This window comes from Cyclopterus lumpus, chromosome 24 (assembly GCF_009769545.1).
Source record: "Cyclopterus lumpus isolate fCycLum1 chromosome 24, fCycLum1.pri, whole genome shotgun sequence".
Lineage (NCBI taxonomy): Eukaryota > Metazoa > Chordata > Actinopteri > Perciformes > Cyclopteridae > Cyclopterus > Cyclopterus lumpus.
The window spans coordinates 20,150,762-20,173,795 of record NC_046989.1 but is presented as its reverse complement, the minus strand read 5'-3'; the positions used below and the strand labels follow the sequence as shown (position 1 = coordinate 20,173,795).

At 42.9% G+C, this 23,034-nt stretch overlaps 1 protein-coding gene across 1 annotated transcript in view; it reads left to right on the top strand.

Annotated features, from left to right (window-relative positions):
- The window catches only part of LOC117727272 (neurexin-3b), a 195,761-nt gene that overhangs the window by 5,684 nt on the left and 167,043 nt on the right, over positions 1-23,034 (top strand). The window contains exons 2-3 of the mRNA XM_034527479.1: positions 4,829-5,267; positions 7,917-8,300. Coding sequence (XP_034383370.1) covers positions 4,829-5,267; positions 7,917-8,300 — 823 coding nt within the window. The remainder of the gene's footprint in view (positions 1-4,828; positions 5,268-7,916; positions 8,301-23,034) is intronic.

Genomic DNA, 23,034 nt, shown 5'->3' with positions numbered 1-23,034 from the left:
TGCCTGTCTGCCTACCTACCTACCTGCCTGTCTTGCTACCTACCTACCTGTCTGCCTACCTACTTACCTACCTACCTGTCTGCCTACCTACCTGTCTGCCTACCTACCTACCTACCTACCTACCTACCTACCTACCTACCTACCTGTCTACCTACCTACCTACCTACCTGTCTGCCTACCTACCTACCTACCTGCCTGTATTGCTACCTACCTACCTGTCTGCCTACCTACTTACCTACCTACCTACCTACCTACCTACCTGTCTGCCTACCTACCTACCTGCCTACCTACCTGTCTGCCTACCTACCTACCTGTCTGCCTACCTACTTACCTACCTACCTGTCTGCCTACCTACCTACCTACTTACCTGCCTGTCTGCCTACCTACCTACCTGCCTGTCTTGCTACCTACCTACCTGTCTGCCTACCTACCTACCTACCTACCTGTCTGCCTACCTACTTACCTACCTACCTACCTGTCTACCTACCTACCTACCTACCTACCTACCTGTCTGTCTACCTACCTACCTACCTACCTGTCTGCCTACCTACCTACCTACCTGTCTGCCTACCTACCTACCTACCTACCTACCTACCTACCTGTCTGCCTACCTACCTACCTACCTACCTACCTACCTACCTGTCTGCCTACCTACCTACATGTCTGCCTACCTACCTACCTACCTACCTACCTACCTGTCTGCCTACCTACCTACCTACCTACCTGTCTGCCTACCTACCTACCTACCTACCTACCTGTCTGCCTACCTACCTACCTACCTACCTACCTGTCTGCCTACCTACCTACCTACCTACCTACCTACCTACCTGTCTGCCTACCTACCTACCTACCTGTCTGCCTACCTACCTACCTACCTGCCTGTCTCTCAGTGATGCACGCTCACACTCAAATGCACAAAAAAAGCACACAGCGATCCAGCTATTCCATCAAAGCTAGAGAAGCTTTGATAACAACGTAGCAAATCAATTGCCAAGGTAATTTTGGATTTAGCACCTTTTAACACGATCCCGGTTCCATAGGATAATTCAGACTTTGCTGGAGACTATCTTCAGCATAATATTCTGTAGATCCAACTTAAAATAGTTAAGTTATACAGAGTAATGGTGGCATTTTGTCGTAAGACATGTTTTTGAATGTAATGCCAGCGTATTCTGAGAATAGGCAGAATTTAGTTGTTTTTGTAATTTAGGGTAACTAAACCATGTAATACTGATGTCACATCCCAGTCATTGTGATATGATAGTAAATATTACGGAACATTCAATCTCTTGTTTCACCAGTCCTGTCACTCATCCAGTTTCCTCATCAATATTTACCCACAATGACATTGATCTGCACTTACTGTAGCATACACTGTGTGCCCGTTCTGTTTGTGCGTGTGTGTGTGTTTGAAGTACAAAGCCTCATGAGCACCGTGTCTGTGTGTGTATCTTCACTCCTCTTCAGTGGAATTACCCCTCTTCTTCATTAACACTGGGGCTGAATCATGAGCTGACAGCAGCTGTGGCCGGGCCAAGAGGACACGAGCACTGATCTAGAGTAGATTAGGGAGGAGAGTGTGTGTGTGTGTGTGTGTGTGTGTGTGTGTGTGTGTGTGTGTGTGTGTGTGTGTGTGTGTGTGTGTGTGTGTGTGTGTGTGTGTGTGTGTGTGTGTGTGTGTGTGTGTGTGTGTGTGTGTGTGTGTGTGTGTGTGTGTGTGTGTGTGTGTGTGTGTGTGTGTGTGTGTGTGTGTGTGTGTGTGTGTGTGTGTGTGTGTGTGCGTGTGCGTGTGCACGGGCACTTCTCGCTTCCACCCACCTGCCCTCCCTTCACCCTTAGCAGAGCCTGATCAATACACCATCTGAGCTTTATAGAGTCGTTCCAGTCCCCTGTGCGTGCATTATGAATAGGCCCCATAAGGCTGCTGATAGGCCGTAGGATAACAAAGAAAAAGATGAGGTACATATAGCCGCAGCAGTCAGTTCCTCTTTTATGGCATCATTTCGATACACATATTGATCAACCTGCAGTAGAACGGACAACATCATAATCCCAACAGATCGGGAGTTGGCTGACTGTTAAATTAGTACGTCACAGAATCATATTTTAGTGCCTGGGAGAGATTGTAAGATTTTCCGCTGTCAAGAAAACAAAGATGGAGAGCAAACAAACTGTGTGATTATAAGAACAGACTGTTGTGGCTCTGCTGGAGAACTTGTGTTGTGTCGCAGAGTTTGAAGAGATAATTCATCCCAAAATCAAAAATACATATTGTCTCTCTTACCCGCAGTGCATTCATTAATCTAGATATTTTTACTGTTTCCTCTAATTAATCTTTCAATAGAAAAGTCTGCTTAACACGACAGAGACTGCAGACGGTGCCTTTTCACTTTGAGTGATTTACATCTAAGAACTACACCGGGGCCATCGCGGTACAACAGGGCCGCAATGGCCGTGTTGTACATTGCAAATGAGCCGCATTAAAGGATCTTTTTCTCCTCGTTCTCTTTTCATGTAATATTCACTTAGTTATCTTGCCCAGGAGTAGTCTAAAAGCCTGCTGCAAGTGGAATGCAAGGTATTTGGCTTCAGAAGTAACATCAGTAATGGTGGTTACAGCAAACAGCTTTTTGAGCCGCAGGGCAGCTGCAACATTTCTGTGAAATATCATTTTCATTTTTTTATATGTTTATCCCCTTGTAGACGATTGTCGAGAATTGGGTTCAAACTTCCGGTCTTAATGCAGCCGAGGTGGCGTAGGCATCTCACTAATACCTGTTGATGCATAGTTTACACGTACATCTCTACATTTTTACATTCAAGCTGTGATTATTATGCCTTATGTCGCTACATTGCATCATATCTACATTTATCTATTGTATGTGCTATATTGAAATGAAGAATCTCCACTTAATTTAGCATCCGCAAGACAGGACATCATATTTTTGTATATAATTTCAAAAAATTCAGGCAATAAGGGGATTTATCGCAATTTCAGGAAGCCCACTGAATTGGACAGTTGTTTGGACGCATTCAACTGTGCTGATTGACAATAATCAGAGAGCCCTCTCATATCTAGAGGTATGCTGCTCATCGCATGCAGACCAAAGGGACAGGAGTCATATTAGAATGCTTAATATCCTCAAATATCGCAGCAGCACCACGGCGACTCTTTTTTTCACTAACGAGCTTCTCGAGCTGAAATGATCCGTCCATCAATCAGTTATTCAATCTACTGAAAATATATTGACAACAATTTTTTTATAATTGTTTACTTCATTTTTCAAGCAGAAATGCCAAATATTCTCAGTAAGCATATTCTGCTTTCTACGATGATAAATTAGATGTAGACGTGCATATACTGTAACAGATAATCAAATAAACCCCATACATGTTGTAAATAGTCAGCCCATGCTATTCCTATGCAGTTTCTAATATGAAAAAAATGTTTTAATAGAAGGTCAGCTGCTTTCATTTTCAACTTTGGAAAAGTTAAAGCGTCGATCAACTTAACTTTTCTAAATCTCAATTAATTTGGACTCCTCTTGATGACCATGACTAACCCAAACATCTATGCTTTCATTGTTCACTTCATTGTTTCTCTTCATTGTTCACTTCATTGTTCACTTCATTGTCTAGCAACTGATTCATTGATGAAGCAAGAAAATAATCAACAGTTTATATCAATTTTTAACCGTAGAGCTTGACACGGTGAGTATTTCCTTGTGTGTCATGTTTGGGCGAATTAGTGTGGTCATTAACCGCAACAGACACACACACACAGACAGACACACACACACACACACACACACACACAAGCATATTTTAAAAGCCATTAGCACATGTTGGCCTGACAGCCTTTCATCTTCCACATCTCTCCCTCTTGTCTTCTCTATTTTCCGCCTGACATTTTCTTTCTCATTTAGTTTCCTTCTCTTCTGCTGCCCTTATTCCCACCAGCTCGTCTCTCTCTCTCCCCCCTGGCTTCTCTCTCTCTCTCTCTCTCTCTCTCTCTCTCTCTCTCTCTCCTCCTTTCGTCAGTCCTCCGCGGTGCTCGGGTCACCTGTGTTGATTTACTGTCAAATCTTCGAGGATTATCAGTAATCCCACAGCAGTAAAATCTGTTTGCTGACAGATGTGCTCCCTCTAACAGTGTAGCTGTTTCCTGCGCACACACTGCCCTATATTCCAGAAAAAAAGAAACATTAATTTTCCGCCTCAAGGGATTCCAATTTACAATATTCTACTCTCCTTTTCTGTGGTATTCTGTTGTATTTGACGATCACGTGAGGCTGCTTTCTACTGCTGTGGATTAGGGGGTTGAAGCACATTTATTGTGGGTGAACCGGTGTAATATTGGGTATATTCTCACAGGGTCACATGTTCATGACGACTGCTGTTTTTGAACATTACAGGGAATTACTCACTGATAATCTAGCCATCACTTCTCACACTTCTGGGACTGCTCAGTCAGCATGTGTTCAATGTATCGAAATACTGTGATGCGTGTACAATCTTCTTTTCATCTTGGAGAAATTGGAATTGAAATTGAAAATTACAAACAAATTGGGCCACACGCGCCTTAGAAGATATTAGTTGTATCGATCCAGCTGTCCTCGAATCAGCAGTATGTAATATTATGATGATATTACAGATTGCAATGGAGTGCAATTCATTCACATGGAAATAAATATGTTTCAACCATTACTACATCCCCGACTGTTGTGAAAATTACTAATGAAAAAGAAAACAAATCCCACTTAGGTATCATCATCATCTTCACACATGCCATGTATTTACTATACATACATATATGTCTCTTCCCCAGGTGGTGTATAAAAACAATGATATCAGGCTGGAGCTGTCCCGCCTCGCCCGCATCGTGGACCCCAAGATGAAACTCCAGGGCGATGTGGTCTTTAAGTGCGAAAACGTTCCCACCCTCGACCCCATCAACTTCGAGACCCCCGACTCCTACCTGGCTTTGCCGAAATGGACCACCAAACGTGTGGGTTCTATCTCGTTTGATTTCCGCACCTCCGAACCCAACGGGTTGATACTCTTCACCCACGGTAAGCCCCAGGACCGGAGGGACGCAAAGGGCCAGAAGAACAACAAGGTGGACTTCTTTGCGGTGGAGCTGCTGGACGGAGGGCTGTACCTGCTGCTGGACATGGGCTCCGGCACCATCAAGGTCAAGGCCACACAGGCTAAGGTCAATGACGGCGCCTGGCACCATGTGGACATCCAGAGGGACGGTCGCTCAGGTAAAGAGGTCGTGAAAAACTGCTTCTAAAGAAAAACATTTCACTGGTTTACTACAATTAGTGAACCAGTTTGCCAATAGTAGAAGCATAAACTTAATGTATGTTCATCATCAGTGTCATGGGTCGTTAAACTGTGATCTGCTTGCGTGGGAATCCGCTGGGTTCTCGTTATGTCACTGTTTGTCATTTCTCTCTCTCAAAACTCTATATGAATTCATAAACAGAGCTGACAAGGCGACTAACAAACTGGTCGAGGACAGAGAAATCAAACTGAGAAATAAAGGTTTGCTCCTGTACGATATCAATATACGCAAAGAAGTGACTGTAGTATATCTGTGGAGACTTTCAAAATCGTTTCAAATTGGAAACCTTAATTTGGTAATTCATTTATTGTTTATAATATCAGGTAACTAGAAGTTAAGAATGTAACAAATACCCCTCCTCCATTTTGTTTCTACTCTCAGACAAAAAGCTGTTTTCTAATGGCTAACATTGTTCAAGAGTCATCAAACACAACAGGAAACAGCATAAAGCAGCAACAATATAGATTCCGGAAAGAATAAATACTTTTAGCATTTTATCCATGCTAGCAGACAATCCGCTGTACCTGTTTAGTGCTAAACAGTGAACATTGTAAACATGACATCGTAGCCAACACCACTGTGCATCCTCACAGATCCTCTTCGTCCGCTTACTGGCTTGACAGATGTGTAGCCATATAAATCTTTCAAAATATCTATTTGTTAATTTTTTTATGAATTGACAACATAAACGACTATTTGCCTCATAGGATTGTTGCCCTCTGAATGCAAAATAGAAATAGGAAATTATTTTCACTGCATTTTCACTAAGTTGTAATCTACAACATTAATAATGATTATCAACTGGTTTTGATCTCCTGAAATTGTTGACATGAATGGAAATTAAAATAGAGAAAAACACCTAGAATAACACTGCAGACGGACGATAGCTGTCACAATGGAAGTTGTAATCATGTTATTGCTTAAATCAGCTTTTTCCTGCATCACAACCACAGGATGTTGTAAACTTCCTCAATAAATTCATTTCAGCAATGATTTATAGTCATACTTCTCTCTAGATAGCTACGGACTCTGTTTCCCCTCGCTTCCTTCCATCTCTATGTACATAGCCAAAATACACAGAAAGTATTACAAGAAGATTATATTAGAGAAAAGGGTTTGAAACGTCTGATGCCTTGAGCTCCAAAACCCAACGCAATCTCTGCATTAGGGTGGGATCCTCCAGAGAACCAGGGTGTGTTATTCGGAGCTACAGCCAGTGTTATATATCAGGTTAGAGCAGCCAATTTAGCCGTGTGTCAGAGCTCCCTGCTTTGATTAATCACCGGCACAGCCACCGGTGCGATAGCAGAAAGCAGAAAGTAGGACTTTCACAGGAAAAGAGGAATGAGACAGATATATGGACACCAGGCTGAGGGATAGTTAAGAACAGGCATAATCACACTTGAGGCCTGAGTGAAATCTTAATAGGAGTTGCAAGTGAATTCAATTCCTTTATCCACAAAGATCTCCAGCCAGGATCTCTCCATCTGACTGCAAGGTGAATGTTGCACAAGTAACATTGTCTGACTTCTAGTAGACGTAACACAAAAACCTTCTCCGAGCACAAAGCCTGCTGCCACTCGGCAAGGACTGCATTCTCTAGTGTGACGCGCGGCAGGCTCATGTGAACGGGGTCCAGCGGCTCCCATCTGCAGGTCCACGTTATACCACGTCTGGTCAATAAAATGGCTGTGTTTTCTCTGTTCTTGTGTCACATATCTCGCCTGCGATTAGGCGCCGTGTCACTCCCCTTTCCTTACACGGGTCGGTCCACAGCTAAACTTGACATCCGGGTTCTCCCCCAGACCCGCGGAAGGGAACCGGTCCAGTGTTGCTTGATGGAGCTTATGCAGTTTTATATGTCCATCCAGCCAGCCCAGGCTTTGCTTCTGTAATTTTAACTTTATTTCATATTTTCCAACTCTGGGTTCAAGGAAATCAAGTTTTCCCCCTGCAATGCCGCCGGGTTGCACAGTTTTACCTTTTAAACATTTTTTAAATGGTCTTTATAGTTTTTTTGGGCTCTCGGTGGGGAACAATTGTGACCTCAACCATTTTAGCAACAATATGTGTGTGAAGCAGTGTTGAAGGAATCTGTCTGTCTAATGATTTGGTATGTTTGGAGTATATTAAGAGTCTATTGTCAGGACACCTTTACCTTATTGATGCAGTTGTGGAATATGATTTATTCTATTCTATTCTAACTAGCTGACAACCTAAGTGTGCACTACACTAAACTTGACATTATTTTTTACATTCATTAACTGACATATCCAACTGCCCCATGGAACATACCCTATAAATGTGTTATTATTATTTGCTGCGGTCGTATCTGCACTTTGTCCTTGACCTTCAGTTGTTGCTGGGTGCAAGTTAGTTTCTTCCCTGGCTGATTTATTTTTTCCTGGCCCCTATTGTGTCATTTTTATGACTCAAATAGGGTTCCCTGTAGTTTTGTCTGCTCGTTCACCAAGAAACAAGTGAACTTATCTCAGTCCCCCAGCAGTCTCATGTGATAGGACATTAGATGACATGTTGACATCCACATTATTATCTTTTTCTCCAGGCATCATCTCAGTCAACAGCCGCCGATCCCCTTTCACAGCCAGCGGGGAAAATGAGATCTTGGACCTGGAGGGGGACCTTTATCTGGGTGGTCTGCCTGACAGCCGGGCGGGCCTGGTGCTCCCCACCGAGCTCTGGACCGCTATGCTGAACTACGGCTATGTGGGCTGCATCCGAGACCTGTTCATCGACGGACGCAGCAAGGACATCCGGCAGATAGCTCAGTCCCAGAACGTGACCGGCATCAAGTCCTCGTGCAGTAAGGTGACGGGGAAACAGTGCGACAGCAACCCCTGCAAGAACAATGGCGCATGCAAGGAGGGATGGAACCGCTTCGTCTGTGACTGCACTGGAACCGGCTTCTGGGATAGCACCTGTGAGAGAGGTGAGCCCCTCTTCCAATCATTAATCTCTCTCTGGTGAATGTGTTTTCTCTTTTATAGTGATCATTTTAAAATCGTATTGGGTTTGTCCGAAGGCTTATCGATCTTTTAGTAAAGGTCCTTTTAAAGAGGGGGCACAGCAGCTGTACACCTTTTATGTGCTGAGAAATCTATTTGGTCAGTGCAGTTTACTTTCTATCAATATGTTTGTGTAGGTCACAAGATGCACAATGTTGACAGTAGTTATTACAAAGCTGCTATATCTTTTCTGGCATCCTAAAGATGGGTATGAAGTGGCAGTAGCAATAGCTACTGCAGGCACAGCGTCTGTTTTAGCAGACAGACGGACGTGTGAGTTGGGACACTTCCCTCACAATATGTATGGAAGCTTTGCTGAAAGATTTGATAGGATTTCACTTTTCTGCCAAGTGGCTTTGGAAAAGGGAAGCCTGTGTTTGTGTTGTGGAAGGTTCTGCAGTGAAATTGAACTTCTCTGCTGGTGAATTGGTCTCTCCTTGTCTGGACACATTAAGCTTTTATGAGACGGCAGAGATAGGGACACTCTGTGGGAGAGGATGTTCAGATTGTCCTTCACTTTGTCACTATTTTAAAGAGATGCTGGGGCGTTCAGTATAGGGCTTCAAGTACCCTTCTAAGAACATGAGGTGTGTAGAGAAGCATACTTGTAGGAGGAATAATGAGTATCTGGATAATAGATTGTTACATCCAGCATCTATGATACTATAGGAGGCCAGCGGGATGATACGGTGTTGTTAAGCATTAAAGCAGGATCAGAACCTACGTGCACCTTACATTGAGAAAGGGCTGTGTTGTAGACTGTTAGAGACTGAGACGGGTCCCTCTTGTCTCCTTAATGTGCCTTGAATAATTAAGCCCATGTAGAATGTATGTGATGTAGAGTACATGTTGTGAACAAGATAAACGTCCAGAGGGAGCCCAGTTGGGAAGCTGCTGCTGTCTGTGGAGTCAACCTCATCCTAAAAGGGCCTCCCATGCTAGGGAATCAGCACAAAAGGAAAAGATGGTGCCGTACTGCCGAAGAAACACTCGCTGACCTTCTACCCAGAATAACAACACGTTGTCATATGTTCCCTCATTCTTCTTCCTCTCGGTCTTGTTCCGCTGCCTCCCACACATCGATGTCTGAACGTCCTGAACGTCCTATCTCTCATTCAGCGAGCGCCAGGAGACCCCAGGTCTGCCCTGTGGCTCTGGGGCTAAGCTTCAGTCTGTTGAGCAGATGTTCACTCAGGGAGCTTTGAGGTTTGGTATGAGCTGGTGCTGATTCTGTCATGAATCCCAGTCCCAGTTACATCAGTCCTTGTTACGTTATTTAGTTATTTTTTTCATTTCACATGGCTTCAAATTAGGGTCATCAAATTGTGTAGTCCATAATCAGGAACATAATTAACAAGTCATTGGGAATACTAAGTAGCATTAGTGGAAGAAGTACTCATTACCTTTACTTGAGTAAAAGTACCAGTACAACAATGTAAAAATACTCCATTACAAGTGAAAGTATTTTATTCAAAACCCTTTCCGAAAAGTCCAAAAGCATTACCTGTAAATTGTACTTAAAGTATATCACGTGAAAGTACTTCTCCCATTTGACTAAATATCGTTACACATAACATGATTTTTTAACTACTCAGGTTGTGTTAGTATCTAACCCACATAATAATAATGCAGTGTAAAGAACATAGATGAGTCAAATTGACTTCTTTTGTTAGAACTTACTAACTAACGCCTCAGATATGGCACAAACTTTGTTATTTTCCCCAAATACTTATTTGAACCCAAACCATGATCTTTTCCTAAATTGAACCAAGTTCAACATTTGTAGCAGAAGGCACGAGAAATGAGACATCATTTTCATAAGCTGTACAAACTGTTGAGGATCTGTTGCACTGCTTTATATCCAGTTAGGTAGTGTGGCCTTGTGGTTCTTAATCTAGGAGTCAGGAGCCTCCGAAGGGTCATAAGATAAACCCTCAGGTTAAGTTTCATAATTGTAGCGAAGTTTAATAATAATAATAATAATAATACAAAGTTTATCGATCCGTTTATCAATACTGACAACTGATGAGCTAAAAGGCTTTAATTTCCTTTCGATCTAAGTACAATTGAAGTATACTTCAGTTCGTCTTCTCAGTGCTAACAGCGTGCACAGCTCCGTCCACACATCTCCGGTGTTGTGGTCAGCTCTGTGGTCGGGCCTGAACCCCCTCAGCTAGAGCACCGGGCAGTGCGAAGGCCCAGCAGCTCGATACCGGGCCCCCTCTCGGGGCCGAGCAGCCTGTGGAGGAGTCCTGTGTGGCTGCTAGTGTCAGCCATCCTTTTGTTTCTGTTGCCATGTAAAACCTGCTTTATTTCAGCGGCCACTTTCCCAGAGCTCTCCTGAGCCGAGCAGCCCGCCTATTTCCTGCCATCATGCTCACTGTTTGACCCTCAGCTGCAATCTGCAAATGGGAGGTCACGTCTGATTAAACCAGGGAGACAACATCATCTGCAGATAGCGCGAGGTCTGGATGTTGCAAACTGAATTACAAATGAGTCTGATTCCATTAACGTCTCCATTCTCTAACGATTACTCAGATTACAGTTCAGAGCAGAATGTTGTTGCAGCTAATTCTTCTCTGCCTTTGGAAACGTTCGCCCTTGAGATGAAGAAATCGCTTTGGTTTGAAATGTTGAGCTTGAAACAATGTGGTATTTTCTTTCTTTTCTCAGAAAGAATTTGCAACACTTTGGAACGAATGGAATTGTTTTAGTCATGCTGGTAGAATCGTTTATTTCCCCTCTCCGCCATGCCTTTAAGCCGCCTCTGGAGCTCCCTAGTGACTATATCAAACAGCCACTGAGATGTGTTCACACATGGCACTTGCTCTTGATCTTCTGGAGCAGGCTATCCGGTAGAACAGAGAAGTGCGCTCGTGTGATGAGACAAGGGGTGAAGTGATAGGGATCAGCGCTCTCCCCCGGGAGCCTAACAAAGGTTACACATTTACATTACAATGATTGGCCTTTGCTGGTGACTTCATGCTCCAATGTAAATACACTCTTTTGTCTGTTTTCGTACAAAACAGTGTGTTGAGTTCAGCATACACGTATGTGTTTTTAATGATGTTATTGACCTGAAATGGATTTTCTTGGGATGCATTTGCCACATTGCGTCATTTTTTTCTATGAACTCCTGAAGTCAAAGAGCTCTTTTATCTGTAAAACCTAGGTTATCTCTATATCCGCCGTTTTATTAGGTACACCTGTACAATGTAAGGCAATCCAATACAAGTGGCCTGCCATAAAGTCCACTTTTAAGATGCTCAGCTTTGTTGGTCTCTTCCTGTGTGCCTGAAACTACAAAAAGGATTTGGAAAGACATGGAAAGTCTGTTACACGCATACATGTATTACTCTACTGCAGCCTCCACGTTTGATTTTTAAGTTGTATATTTGTACTTAAATTTAAATACCACTGTACTTGTGTGTGATGTGTACAGAGCTGCTACCGTTTTATTACACTGAGATCCTTTCTGAGACTTTAGGAGTTTTAGCAACTTTTCCTTCTGAAGTGAGGAATTAAACATTCAATACAGACCTTACAGAGTATATATATATATATCTATATATATATATAGATATATATATATATCTATATATATATTTGAATACCTTTGAGCCAACAAAGAAAGTATTTTTTCCATTTCTCCACTACATTTTTATTCTTGGCCTTGTACAGAAGGCTTTAAAAATAATTTAGACCTTCATGTTTGGAGAGGCAATTTGCAGAATTTAAAAAGGAACACTTCAATAAATAAAATATGAAAAATCTAAATAAGTAATGTGAAATTTAGAGACTTTCGTTGTGATCTCACTATTAAAGTGGGCTGTATTATACAATGCTCATATAATTAATTAGAAAGGAAAGTGTTGTAATTGCCTTTAAATTACTAATAGTATAAAAACATAGTGTTAATAGTCCCACTTTATTTGAGTGAATATGAAAGTGTTTTGGTGACCTTACTGAGAGCACCTTTTACAGCAAATCGTCCAAGAAAGCCCAGGCCCAGATGGTTTCAGTGCATTTCACATTAAATGGTATTTTTGGAACTCAATAAATGGCATAAACAGAATTAAAATTCTCCAGATGATTTCATCATATTTGTATTGAACGGAGCACGTTGCTCTGTGGAATTTCTTCTTTTCAACTGGAAGTTAAAAAAAGCTAGCAGTTTTCTTGCTCTATTTACCAGAACGAAAATACAATCCGACAGATATTTTAGACTGTTTGAGGAGATCAAAGATGTTACCAGACGACAACTAACAGACAACAGCGCTCCTGTCTGTGCAAGGTTTAGTTTACACATCATTTATGTCTCTTATCTCTTCTTGTTCCCCCTTACTCTTTATCTGCTTTTCATTCGCTCTCTTTCTTTTACTTCATGCATCTCCCTGTTCATCTCTCTCTCCTCTCTCTCACATTCTCCCTCTGCTTGGCACGTCTTCTTTAACCCCGCCCACGAGACACGACAGCACCTGTGATCAGAGGTCTGCCACGCTATCACACAAACAGATGTAGTGCCAGCATGGGAGCCTGCCAGCCAGTGTGTGTGTGTGTGTGTGTGTCTGTGTGTGTGTCTGTGTGTGTAGCCAGGCAGTGCCAATGCCCCATGTAGGTGTCGGATGCTGGGTCCCTGGTCCTGATGGACCCCCCTTGTCTGGGTTGGGTCCGGGAGCGTAACCCTGCCAAAAACCCTCCTATCTGTGATTTGAATTCCGATAGCCAGCTTTGGCTCGGTGCGGCCCCAACAGGCACACACACACGGCGAGGGGAAGACAGGAGCTGCCTGCTTCAAATATACTATGCACATGTATTTACATGGCTTCAGGACACATTTCTGCCCTTACACGCCTCAGATGATAAGGCCTGTGGAACTGATATGTATTGCTTGTGTTTCTGTAACCTGTTTTTTATTTGCTCCTGCTGTGCTGAGCTTTAATCATTTGTGGTGTGTGCAAAGGTTATTTCTGTAAGTTAGCACTCCATCTGCGTGAGATTTGTCTAATTGGGTTGAATCAGGCGTACAGGTTTAGTTTCGGAATAGTACTTTAAAAAGTGATGCTGGGAAATGATTTTTCTCTCAAATAGCCTTCAGTCGGTTCCACTAAGAGCAAAGAGAAAGGAAATCATTACCCTACTGTAATGATAATGTCTGAAGATGGGCTTTGTCCTCTCTCTCGTCTTTGGGAGGCAGCTCTAGGCTTTATTCCCTTTTGATTGTTATTTTCCGTCACATGAAAGGGTTATCCAAATGTTATCCCCCATAAGGAAAACTCAAGTACAACATCATTCAGGTCACATTTGAGTCTAACTTGCAAGAGGTGACATTAATTGGAGACTACAGTGGGGGGGGGGGGGGGGGGGGGGGGGGGGCACTCTGGCGAGAGACCAAGTCCAGGCGCCCTGCCTCGAACTGAGCGAGCCACTCATCCATTCAAACAGTCAGTGAGTCAAGCTTTGTGTTTGTGAACCGCATGTGGGTCTACTTGTGTGGGTGTGTGTGTGTGTGGGGGGGGGGGGGGGGTGTTGCTGACAGAGTGCTGTGCAGCTGATAAAGTAGCCCAGTTAATCAGGTAAATAGGCCTGTAATGAAGTGTGTTTGTCAGACGGTGTGCCAGCCCGCGCCTGGCGAGCCCACTGAGGCTCTCCTCTTTCTGTATTTCTGTTGCACACACACACACACACACACACACACACACACACACACACACACCAATCCATTGGGGACAGATTGGATTGTGTCTAATGCATATTGTATTTTCCCTGACAAGATGCCACCGCCCAAGTACAGTAAGTACCTGTGTCTTCCCTCCTGCCACAGGATCCAGCGATGGCTCTGGGCCTGAGCTGATAGCTGTAAGTGTGTCCACCACAGATCAGTGGTGACGTAGCATTATGCGGCTGGCTTTCTCTTTCTTAAATATTCCCTGCTTAAACTGTAAATAATTTTATTCATTCTTTTATTCAATTTGAATTTAAAATAAATCAAAATATCAAATATTATTTTTGATTGATTGAATGATGATAAGGATTTTCTAATGTGTCATGCTCCCGATGCTAGCGTTTCAAAAAGTATCATTAAGTTTCTGCCTAAATTCGCACACGTCTTAATCAATCACAGCGGTTCTCACAAAGGTAGAAAGACCAGAACACACACACATCATGCAATTCCCTGCTCATTTTGCTCAATCATAGGTTGTAATGCCAGAGCAGAGATTGGAAGACATTGATGGCCGCCACCTTTCTACAAGGAATCTTGTAACCCAGAATATTATCCCTGTTTATTTTTGGATGATGCTTGAGAAGCGGAAAATGCAGTGCTTTTTGCAGATGATTTACTATTTACTATTTATCTGTGGTGGCAGATAACTCCAAAGAAATAATATCATAAATCTGAAAAGAGAGCATCATGACCGAGCTAAATACGTCTGTGCTACCAACCTGTAAAGTACAACAATACCGCAGTATTAAGCTTCCTGTTTCATCAAGGTGGGACCAACAGGGAGTCGCTCATTCACATTCACATGCTATGATTAACTAATTAACCGGCCACTTGATTCTGCCCTGTGTACCCATAGACAGCATTATGGGTACACAGGGCAGAAATATGAACAATATTTCATCCCAAATCTCTGGGATCTCCCAGTGCACCATCTCTGCACTCACTTTGATAACCTATTAATCATTTTGTATACACGTTCATGTTTGTGTGTAGCATTGTATATTATTAGTCATAGCATTATGAATAATTGTATAATGACCAATAAGTATCATAATACTTTATAAATGCTGTTAACTCACTCTTTTTGAAAAGATCATAGTGTGTTCTAATGCCCAAAGTTGTAATTGTATTCTTTTATAATCACTTTTATGATGCATACGGTGACTATACATTATTATAGGCATTTTATGACTTACATAATTAAACCTATGAAGCAACAACAACACACAGCATGTTATAAAGTAACTTCACACTATAAAGCATTCAATCCTTCAAATGAATAAATCATAAAAAAAGTATAATATGGTTCTTCAAAGTGACTTACCAGCGATGGAGTATTATGATTCTTGACCTTATGAGTCATTATACAATTATTTTATCTTATATCATTATGAATATGTTTCCAAATCCATTTGTATCCTGATGAGACCAGACATTCTAGCAGCCACTTCCACTCGTGCATCATTTCAATGCTTGTCCCAAAGGGGGGAGGACGAGATCCCTCTGAAAGTCTCCCTTCGTCCTTGAGTCCTGCAATAGTCCTCCCATAGCTGAGAGCTTCATTTATTAAGGTCAGCTACCAATCACAGCCACATAAGATATATGATGTCAAACCACACCTGTGTACATGTCCTGTACTGCAACCAATAGTCATAATTTCTCCATAATTCATTTAAAACATGCTAACTCTCATCCCCCCGCTTCACACTCGGCTGAACATCACCCCAGTGAATGCTGGAGGTCACGGTCTGAGGAGGCCAACAGGACCACATCGTCTGCAAACAGAGGCGATCCCACGACCCCCGAACCTGACGTTCTCCACCCCCCAGCTGCGCCTAGATATCCTGTCCCTGAAAGTCACGAACAGGACCGGTGATGTTGTCCCTGGCGGAGGCCAACACCCACCGGGAACGTGTCTGACTTAATCCGAGGAATGCGAACACAGCTCCTACTTCAGGCGTACGGAGACCGGATAGCCTGTAGCAACGGGTCTGGTACCCCCATACTCCCACAACACCCCCCACAAAAACCCCTGAGGTACCCGGTCGAAAGCCTTCCCCAAGTCCACAAAGCACATGTAGACTGGTTGGGCAAACTACCAGGTAGTTAAAGACCTGGTCCACGGTTCCACGACCAATCCGGACTGCTGGTCTTGAATCAGAGGTTCCACAAACGGTCGGAGCCTCCTTCCAGCACTCTGGCATAAGCTTTCCCAGAAAGTATGAAGGTATATTTGTGTCTTTATTACGCATACAAACAAAAAATGTTTTGAGAGCAAATTTCTTGTTTGTGACTTCAAGTCTCGTAGGGTCCATTGGACCTGGCTTTGTCTGATGCCTCTTGCTTTTGATTGTGGGGACTGACTCGCACCATGGAGTCATGTAGCTGTCCTGCACTGCAGGTGATAGGTTTGAAGCATCGGCAGCAGCTGCATTGGGAGCCCACCATTACAATAATGCCATTATTATATGTGTGACAATTATATGTCGAGGAATGTTAGTGACCAGTGGGACAATTGACACTCCATCATGTATCTATCTAACGTGTGTTAAATCACCGGTCTAGTTTTCTCAATACAGAACATTTGTCACTTTGTGTGTTAGGTTTGTAACTAACAAGCAATATGAATGACAGGCCTATAGAAAAGAATATATATATATATATATTATATCTTTCATGGAAAAAGAAAACTCTATATTTGTACGACCTTGTTTTGAAAGGTGTCAGTCAAACCGTTAGATAAAATAGATGTGCCAATGTGCTCTGACACACTGATTGACATCTTGAGTGCATGCTGAGCACACAGGCGTCATGGTGGTAACGTCAGGTATTACATATTACTGTTGGGTTCGAAGAAAAGCTTTATTAGTTTTATAATATTATTATCATTGAAGGCCAATCATGGCCAATCACATTCACTACTTTCACTTCTTGGAATTCAATTCAATTCAATTCAGTTTATTTTGCATAACCCAATATCACAAACTACACATTTTCCTCAGAAGGCTTTACAATCTGTACACATACGACATCCCTGTCCAAGGACCTCACATCGGATCAGGAAAAACTCCCAAGAAATAGAAAAAACCCTTTCAGGGGGGAAAAGGGAAGACACAGAGGAGGATCCCTCTCCCCGGATGGACAGACGCAATAGATGTCATGTGAATCCAAGCGCTAACCCCCTCATGACCAACCTGTTTCACTGCCAACTCAAATACAGCAGCCAGTCAGTGACTCTACAAGTCTGCGTCTGTGTTTAGTTTACAACAGTCTGATGCTGGGTGCACAATGTTTAAAATCTTCCATGTGTCATGGCTTGATATTGAGATTGAGATCTGCTACCTTCAGAATACAGTCCAGAGTCACCAGAGAGAACGGCTTTCAGTATAGAACCAAGTTGCACCACAAGCACCATTTAAAACGACCAAACAAATGTAATATTATATTGAATATTGTTATTTTGGCATTGAAGTGAATGTCTCTTACGTGACTTTATTTTAAATTTGTTCTTCAGCTTCTGAAATGTAGCTGCAGAGATACACACCTTGACACACACTATGAGCAGTGAGATAGTGTGTGTGCATGTGTGTGCCTAAGGAAGCATGCTAAAGTAATCCTATTTCATTTGAAGCTGAAACGTACTTGTATTGTGCTGGGTGTAGAAAATGTCTGTGTCTGCATTAAAAAATATATATATATACATTTCTAATTCCCAACAAGGAAAAATCGTCCCCTTCTATACTCTACTCATATCTGCTGCCCACTGTTGAATAACCATAAACGTGGTAGAATAATGACTTTGTTATCTTCTGCATTATCAAGCGTGTCTGTGGTTCGGCTTCAGACACACTCCCTGAAATATATTCACCCTGATTGGACTATCCTCTTATTCTTCCCCTCTCCATTTGCTGAGATGGTGGTTTAGCAGAGAGAAGGTCCTCAGTGATTGAAGGTCATGTAGATTGAATTTTAATTCTCACGGATGCCATCTGCAGAGGAAATACAGAGCGAAATGTCTTCTCCTCTCGTCTCCCACGGAGGAGATTTGAGTCGCCTGCCATTAAAGATGGTGTTTCCTGCCTCAGGCGCCAGAAGACAGACTCATGGCGTGATGACAGTCGTCTTCCTTTTGCTGGAACAGTAAGCCAGTATGTCCGACGCCAATCGGCTCCACAAATTCAGATTCAGAAAGGGCTGATGGTAGTAGATGGAGAGGAGAGGAGCACAAACTCTAAACTTCATTGTTAAGGCAGCGACGGAGAGACAGATCCTCCTGCACTTTAAAACAATGTGTTTGTTTCAGTTTTTTCGCTGCTTCGAACATTATGCTGTTGCTCCCTAATCCCCATTTGTAATTATATGTGTGCTTAGGGGCTGTGGTGGGTTACGTAAACACTGACTGTCATTGAAGGCACGCCGTGCAGAAGAGAGGGAATGTGCTGCATCCATTTCTCCGTCTCATTTCATTCTCTCTCTCTCTTTCTCCTTCTCTCCGACACACACATGCACGGAAACTCTCCCTCTTCTTTCTGGGTGGTTTTCACACACACACACACACACACACACACACACACACACACACACAGAGACCAAGAGAGAGTGATATAGAGAGATAGAGAGAGAGAACACTTAGAGGAAATCAAGCCTTCAGTGTTCGACCATCCGAGAAATTGACAAGACTCCAACCCTCCCCCGGCAGCAGGGGGGAGGGTTCCCTAACAAACTGACTTCTGGGGTTAAAAAGAGGGAGAAGAATACAGAACACTCCTTTGCTACAGATAGAAGCGTACCCTCTCTGGGCTTCACAGTAGTATCTGTGAGTGCCTGTTTTGTAAATGCATCAAGAGACACTCCGGTAACAGGACTTGATGATAGTAAATGTGCTTTGTATCCTTAGGCAGCTCCCTCTCTTCTCTTCTTCTATCCCTCACTCCTGTTCCCACCCGTCTCATCTCCACCCTTGTTCCATCTTGCAACATGTCAAAGGACAGAGAAGCTGGTGTCCGCAGCAGCTGGCTGTCTTTGACTTTGCTGCCCCCCAATGGTGCTGTGGTTCACCGTTTTGCTGTACGTGCAGGTGTGCACGCTGCAGTTTACGAGTGAGAGCGAGTTACAAATAACTCTGGTGCTTATTTTGCCATTTAACCACAAGCAACCATTGTGTCGGAATAAGCATCGGGCAACTACAGGAGAGGTCCACCCCCTGCCCCCTCTGGAGATGTAAAGGTAGCAACTATACACATGTGGAGGAGTACAAGGCGTTGGTGTTTGTTGAACATATTCCTCCAGTTGTTGGAAATCAGGCAGAGCAAAGTTCTCGTGGTACAAGGGGAAAAAAGACATCTCTTCCCCCACATCTACAAGTTACAAGAGCTTTATAAGTAGTTCATGTATGGACCTCACACTCACTTGACAACAGTCTGCACGTCTGATGATAAACTTCAACTACATTTTCCTTGCACTCCTAAAACCACCAACTTCCCAGAAGCAACGTGCGGCGGCCTGATGGCCCTTGTCTCTCTACTATTGCTGGATGGGAACAGTAAAAACACAATGGTACTTTAAATAAACTGATGCATTAAATACAATTACTGATGCATCTTTACTCCCTCTCGTCTGATGCAACAACCACCGAATGCACGCTCAGTTCAGGAAGATTCCTCAAAGGCAAAACCATGAATCAAACTTACTTTATCAACACATTCTCCTTCTCATTTCTACAAACCCAGCAGAGAATCACAGTGGCACCACACTGTAGTAGATGTAGAAAACATCTGCTGCACCCAGATTATAGCCTGTAATCATAAACGGTGCGAGGAGTGACCACCTGGCCTGTTCTCTCTGTTTGCTGAAGAGCTCCTCCGTTACAACGCCCTTTTTAACAGGATATGTCAGTCTCAATGGGGCACTTCCACTCTTTACCGGTGCTCTAAAGTCACAGCTGAGGTCTTTGTTGTTGTACACAGAGTGAACCCTTGTGTGTTAAAGCAAGAGTTTTACTCCCATAGATCATCACAGACCGCCTTTACATTTACCAGCCGTGAGGGTTCAGCCAACAACAACAGCGTGAGGTTGGTTCAGTCACTTTGTTGTTCCAGGTCTAGAATGAATAGCACAGTATGACGTCCATTATAAAATCATACTGGAAATTGAATGTGCAGAGGCTTGTTTTAAATACTCATTCTATCTGTCACATGTTGATAAAGCTCTGTGGATTTACCTCATCCCCGTGTAAAGCCTATTCAATATGTCTGATGCACGAAAGCGCTTACTGTTCCATATTGATGCTACATCAACCCTTGTGGTTTTAGGATATCCTGATAAATTCATCTCAGCGCACTTTGATTGAGCACGGACGAATATTTGCTAATCCCTGTGAGTGTGCTGACCCCCTCCTGAGTTCTACGGTCTGATGGGGGTGTTATTCTTCAATGTGCTTTGTACAGACTATTTCTAAATCTGGGTTAAGACAGAGCATTGTGTTTTACATTTCAGGGTTTCTCTACAAATCACTGTGTGTCCATTACAGGAATTAAAGAGTGAGGCAAGGAGAAAGTCGGTAAAACAAGGAGATTAAAAAGGATATGAAAAAAACAACAAGCTGGCTCTTAATAAACACAGACTGCAGTTGTCTATGACCATGTCATCAGACCACATGGACTCTCTAATAATGTTGTGGTGGTGCTATATGTTATTTGGCTCATCTTAGTTGTCTTGCCAATATATCATATCAAAGTGAAACACAGCAATATAATATCTGGTAAATGTCAGAATTAGACCTCTGAAAGGGGAAGGCTGAAGCTGTACAGTAGCTAATGACGACCTTCTCACAGTTTAATAGTTACCAAACGTATGAGCATGCTACATCGTCCCTTTGCTCATTTTGGCTTCATGGCTGGCACAGTCCACTATTATCAGCCCTGTTTCTAGCAGCAGGCAACGAGGTTCAGAAGCCAACGCAGACTGAAGAGCACATTTTGGATGCAGTCGGGTGGCCGGAGACACGAATCCAAATGAATGCTGATGCTGCTCTGTGTTGCTGGATGTGTAAATATGCAGCAGTTTGCTAACACGTTAGCCGTGACAACTTCACGAGGACTGTGTTTTCAGCTGGTTACAGCAGAAAGTCTTTTTATAGTCTTCTTAAAAAATGTCCCTTTGGGGATTAATAAAGTATCTATCTATCTATCTATCTATTGCAGCTGAAGGATTTTCTCACAAAATAGCACGACAACACAACGGTGGCCCTGAGAGCTCCTGAAGAAACAGACACAACACAAGCAAACAAAGAAACGGCTTCACCAGTTTGACTCCCCGTTGGCACCATTTAGGAGAAGCTCCCACCCCAACTGAAACTACACGGGGAAGCTAAAGTGATGAACACAGCTGGGACATGCTTGTTGCCGTGGCTGTGGCCTATTAAGTTGACTATCCATCATAGAGCGCTGCAGGAAGGAGTCCTCAAATCTGGAAAGTAGTCAGCTTTTTTGCACGGTTTCCTCGTTAATATGTTTTCTAAATGTGTTTTTTGGTTAGATGTCTGAAATAAGGTCTGTGTTTAACGCAAGCTGAGAGATATTAAAGTTTAGTTCTACGAGATAACATATGTCAATGAATTAGAAGCTTTTTACATGTCTTAAAGAAGTGTCTAAATGAGATTTTAAAATGCTGTCACCCCGACTAGTCTAGTCTAGTTTGTTCATAGGCTAGCGTTAGCTTTTTACTGCTGCTGATGGCCTTTACACTTCAAAAAAATGATCATAAAGGCCGTATTTACTGACTTAATTTCTTCAATAATCCACAATGGAATGGAATAATCTATTGGCTTGTGGTCAGGGGAACCAGTGTGTTGCTAACTTCCAGGCTGGCCTCCAGCAGTCATCCACCCTGTTATAGTGATGAGCAACAGGCTCATGCTAGGTGGAATCATGCGTTCACAATGTTAAAATAAGACAACAAAATAATCCTTTTAGGTCAGTTTACAACGGCTGGCCGACTTCAATAACTTCATCAGCAACAACAGGTGCCTCGTGTCCCAGCCGTGTGCATCACTATTTAGTGTCCCCTGGAAACAGCGTGTGCTGTGTCGTGTTGAGTGCTTTTTCTAAATGCTGTGCATGTGTCGTCAAGTTTCTTCCTTTGCCAGCGTTGCTTCTATTTGCATGTGGTTTCTTAACTTGCTGTGCTTTTAACTCTGAGGGCCACCGTACAAGTCAAAGACAGTCGATGGGAACACCTGTCCCGTTTGTTAACGTCTGCACGAGACTAGGCTAAGTAAACATTGACTCAGCAGTCCGACCCTCAGGGGTATTTAAGGGTCCTTTTGGGTCTACATATCAGCATTGTGGCATACAGTACCTGAAGAGTGCTTGGAAACAAGAATGAGAGGAATTGAAGTATCCCTGCTTCTACTTACAGTTAGTGTTGTGGTGTGTCCTGTCGAAAGTGAACTGATGAATTTGATTGAGTTTTTATGCAATGAAAATGTATTGCTCTGTGTCTTATTGAAGTGGTTTTATCTCACAAGGGGTTTGGATTATTGGGCTGAGTATGCCTTCAAAAGTACAAGTATAGTCTGTTGGTTCTGATATTCCTGTGTTGTAACAGAGCTTAATGTGTGTGTGTGTGTGTGTGTGTGTGTGTGTCTCCTGACAGTATCACGTGGTGAGGATTACTGTGGATAACGTCCACAGCCAAGAGCCTCTTCTGTCGAGTGCAGGCATTTCCTACAGCCTCAGTGTGTACACACATAGTACACGGGTTGTACACATACACAAACACTGTACACACACACACACACACACACATATACAAGCACAGTAAGGAGACAAAGGCACATTTAGTGCCTCTAAGGTTCTTTATCGATGTCCTTATCCTATCTGTCAGGTTGAGGATATGATTTTTGAACTCTAAAGATTGTTGACAGCAGACTA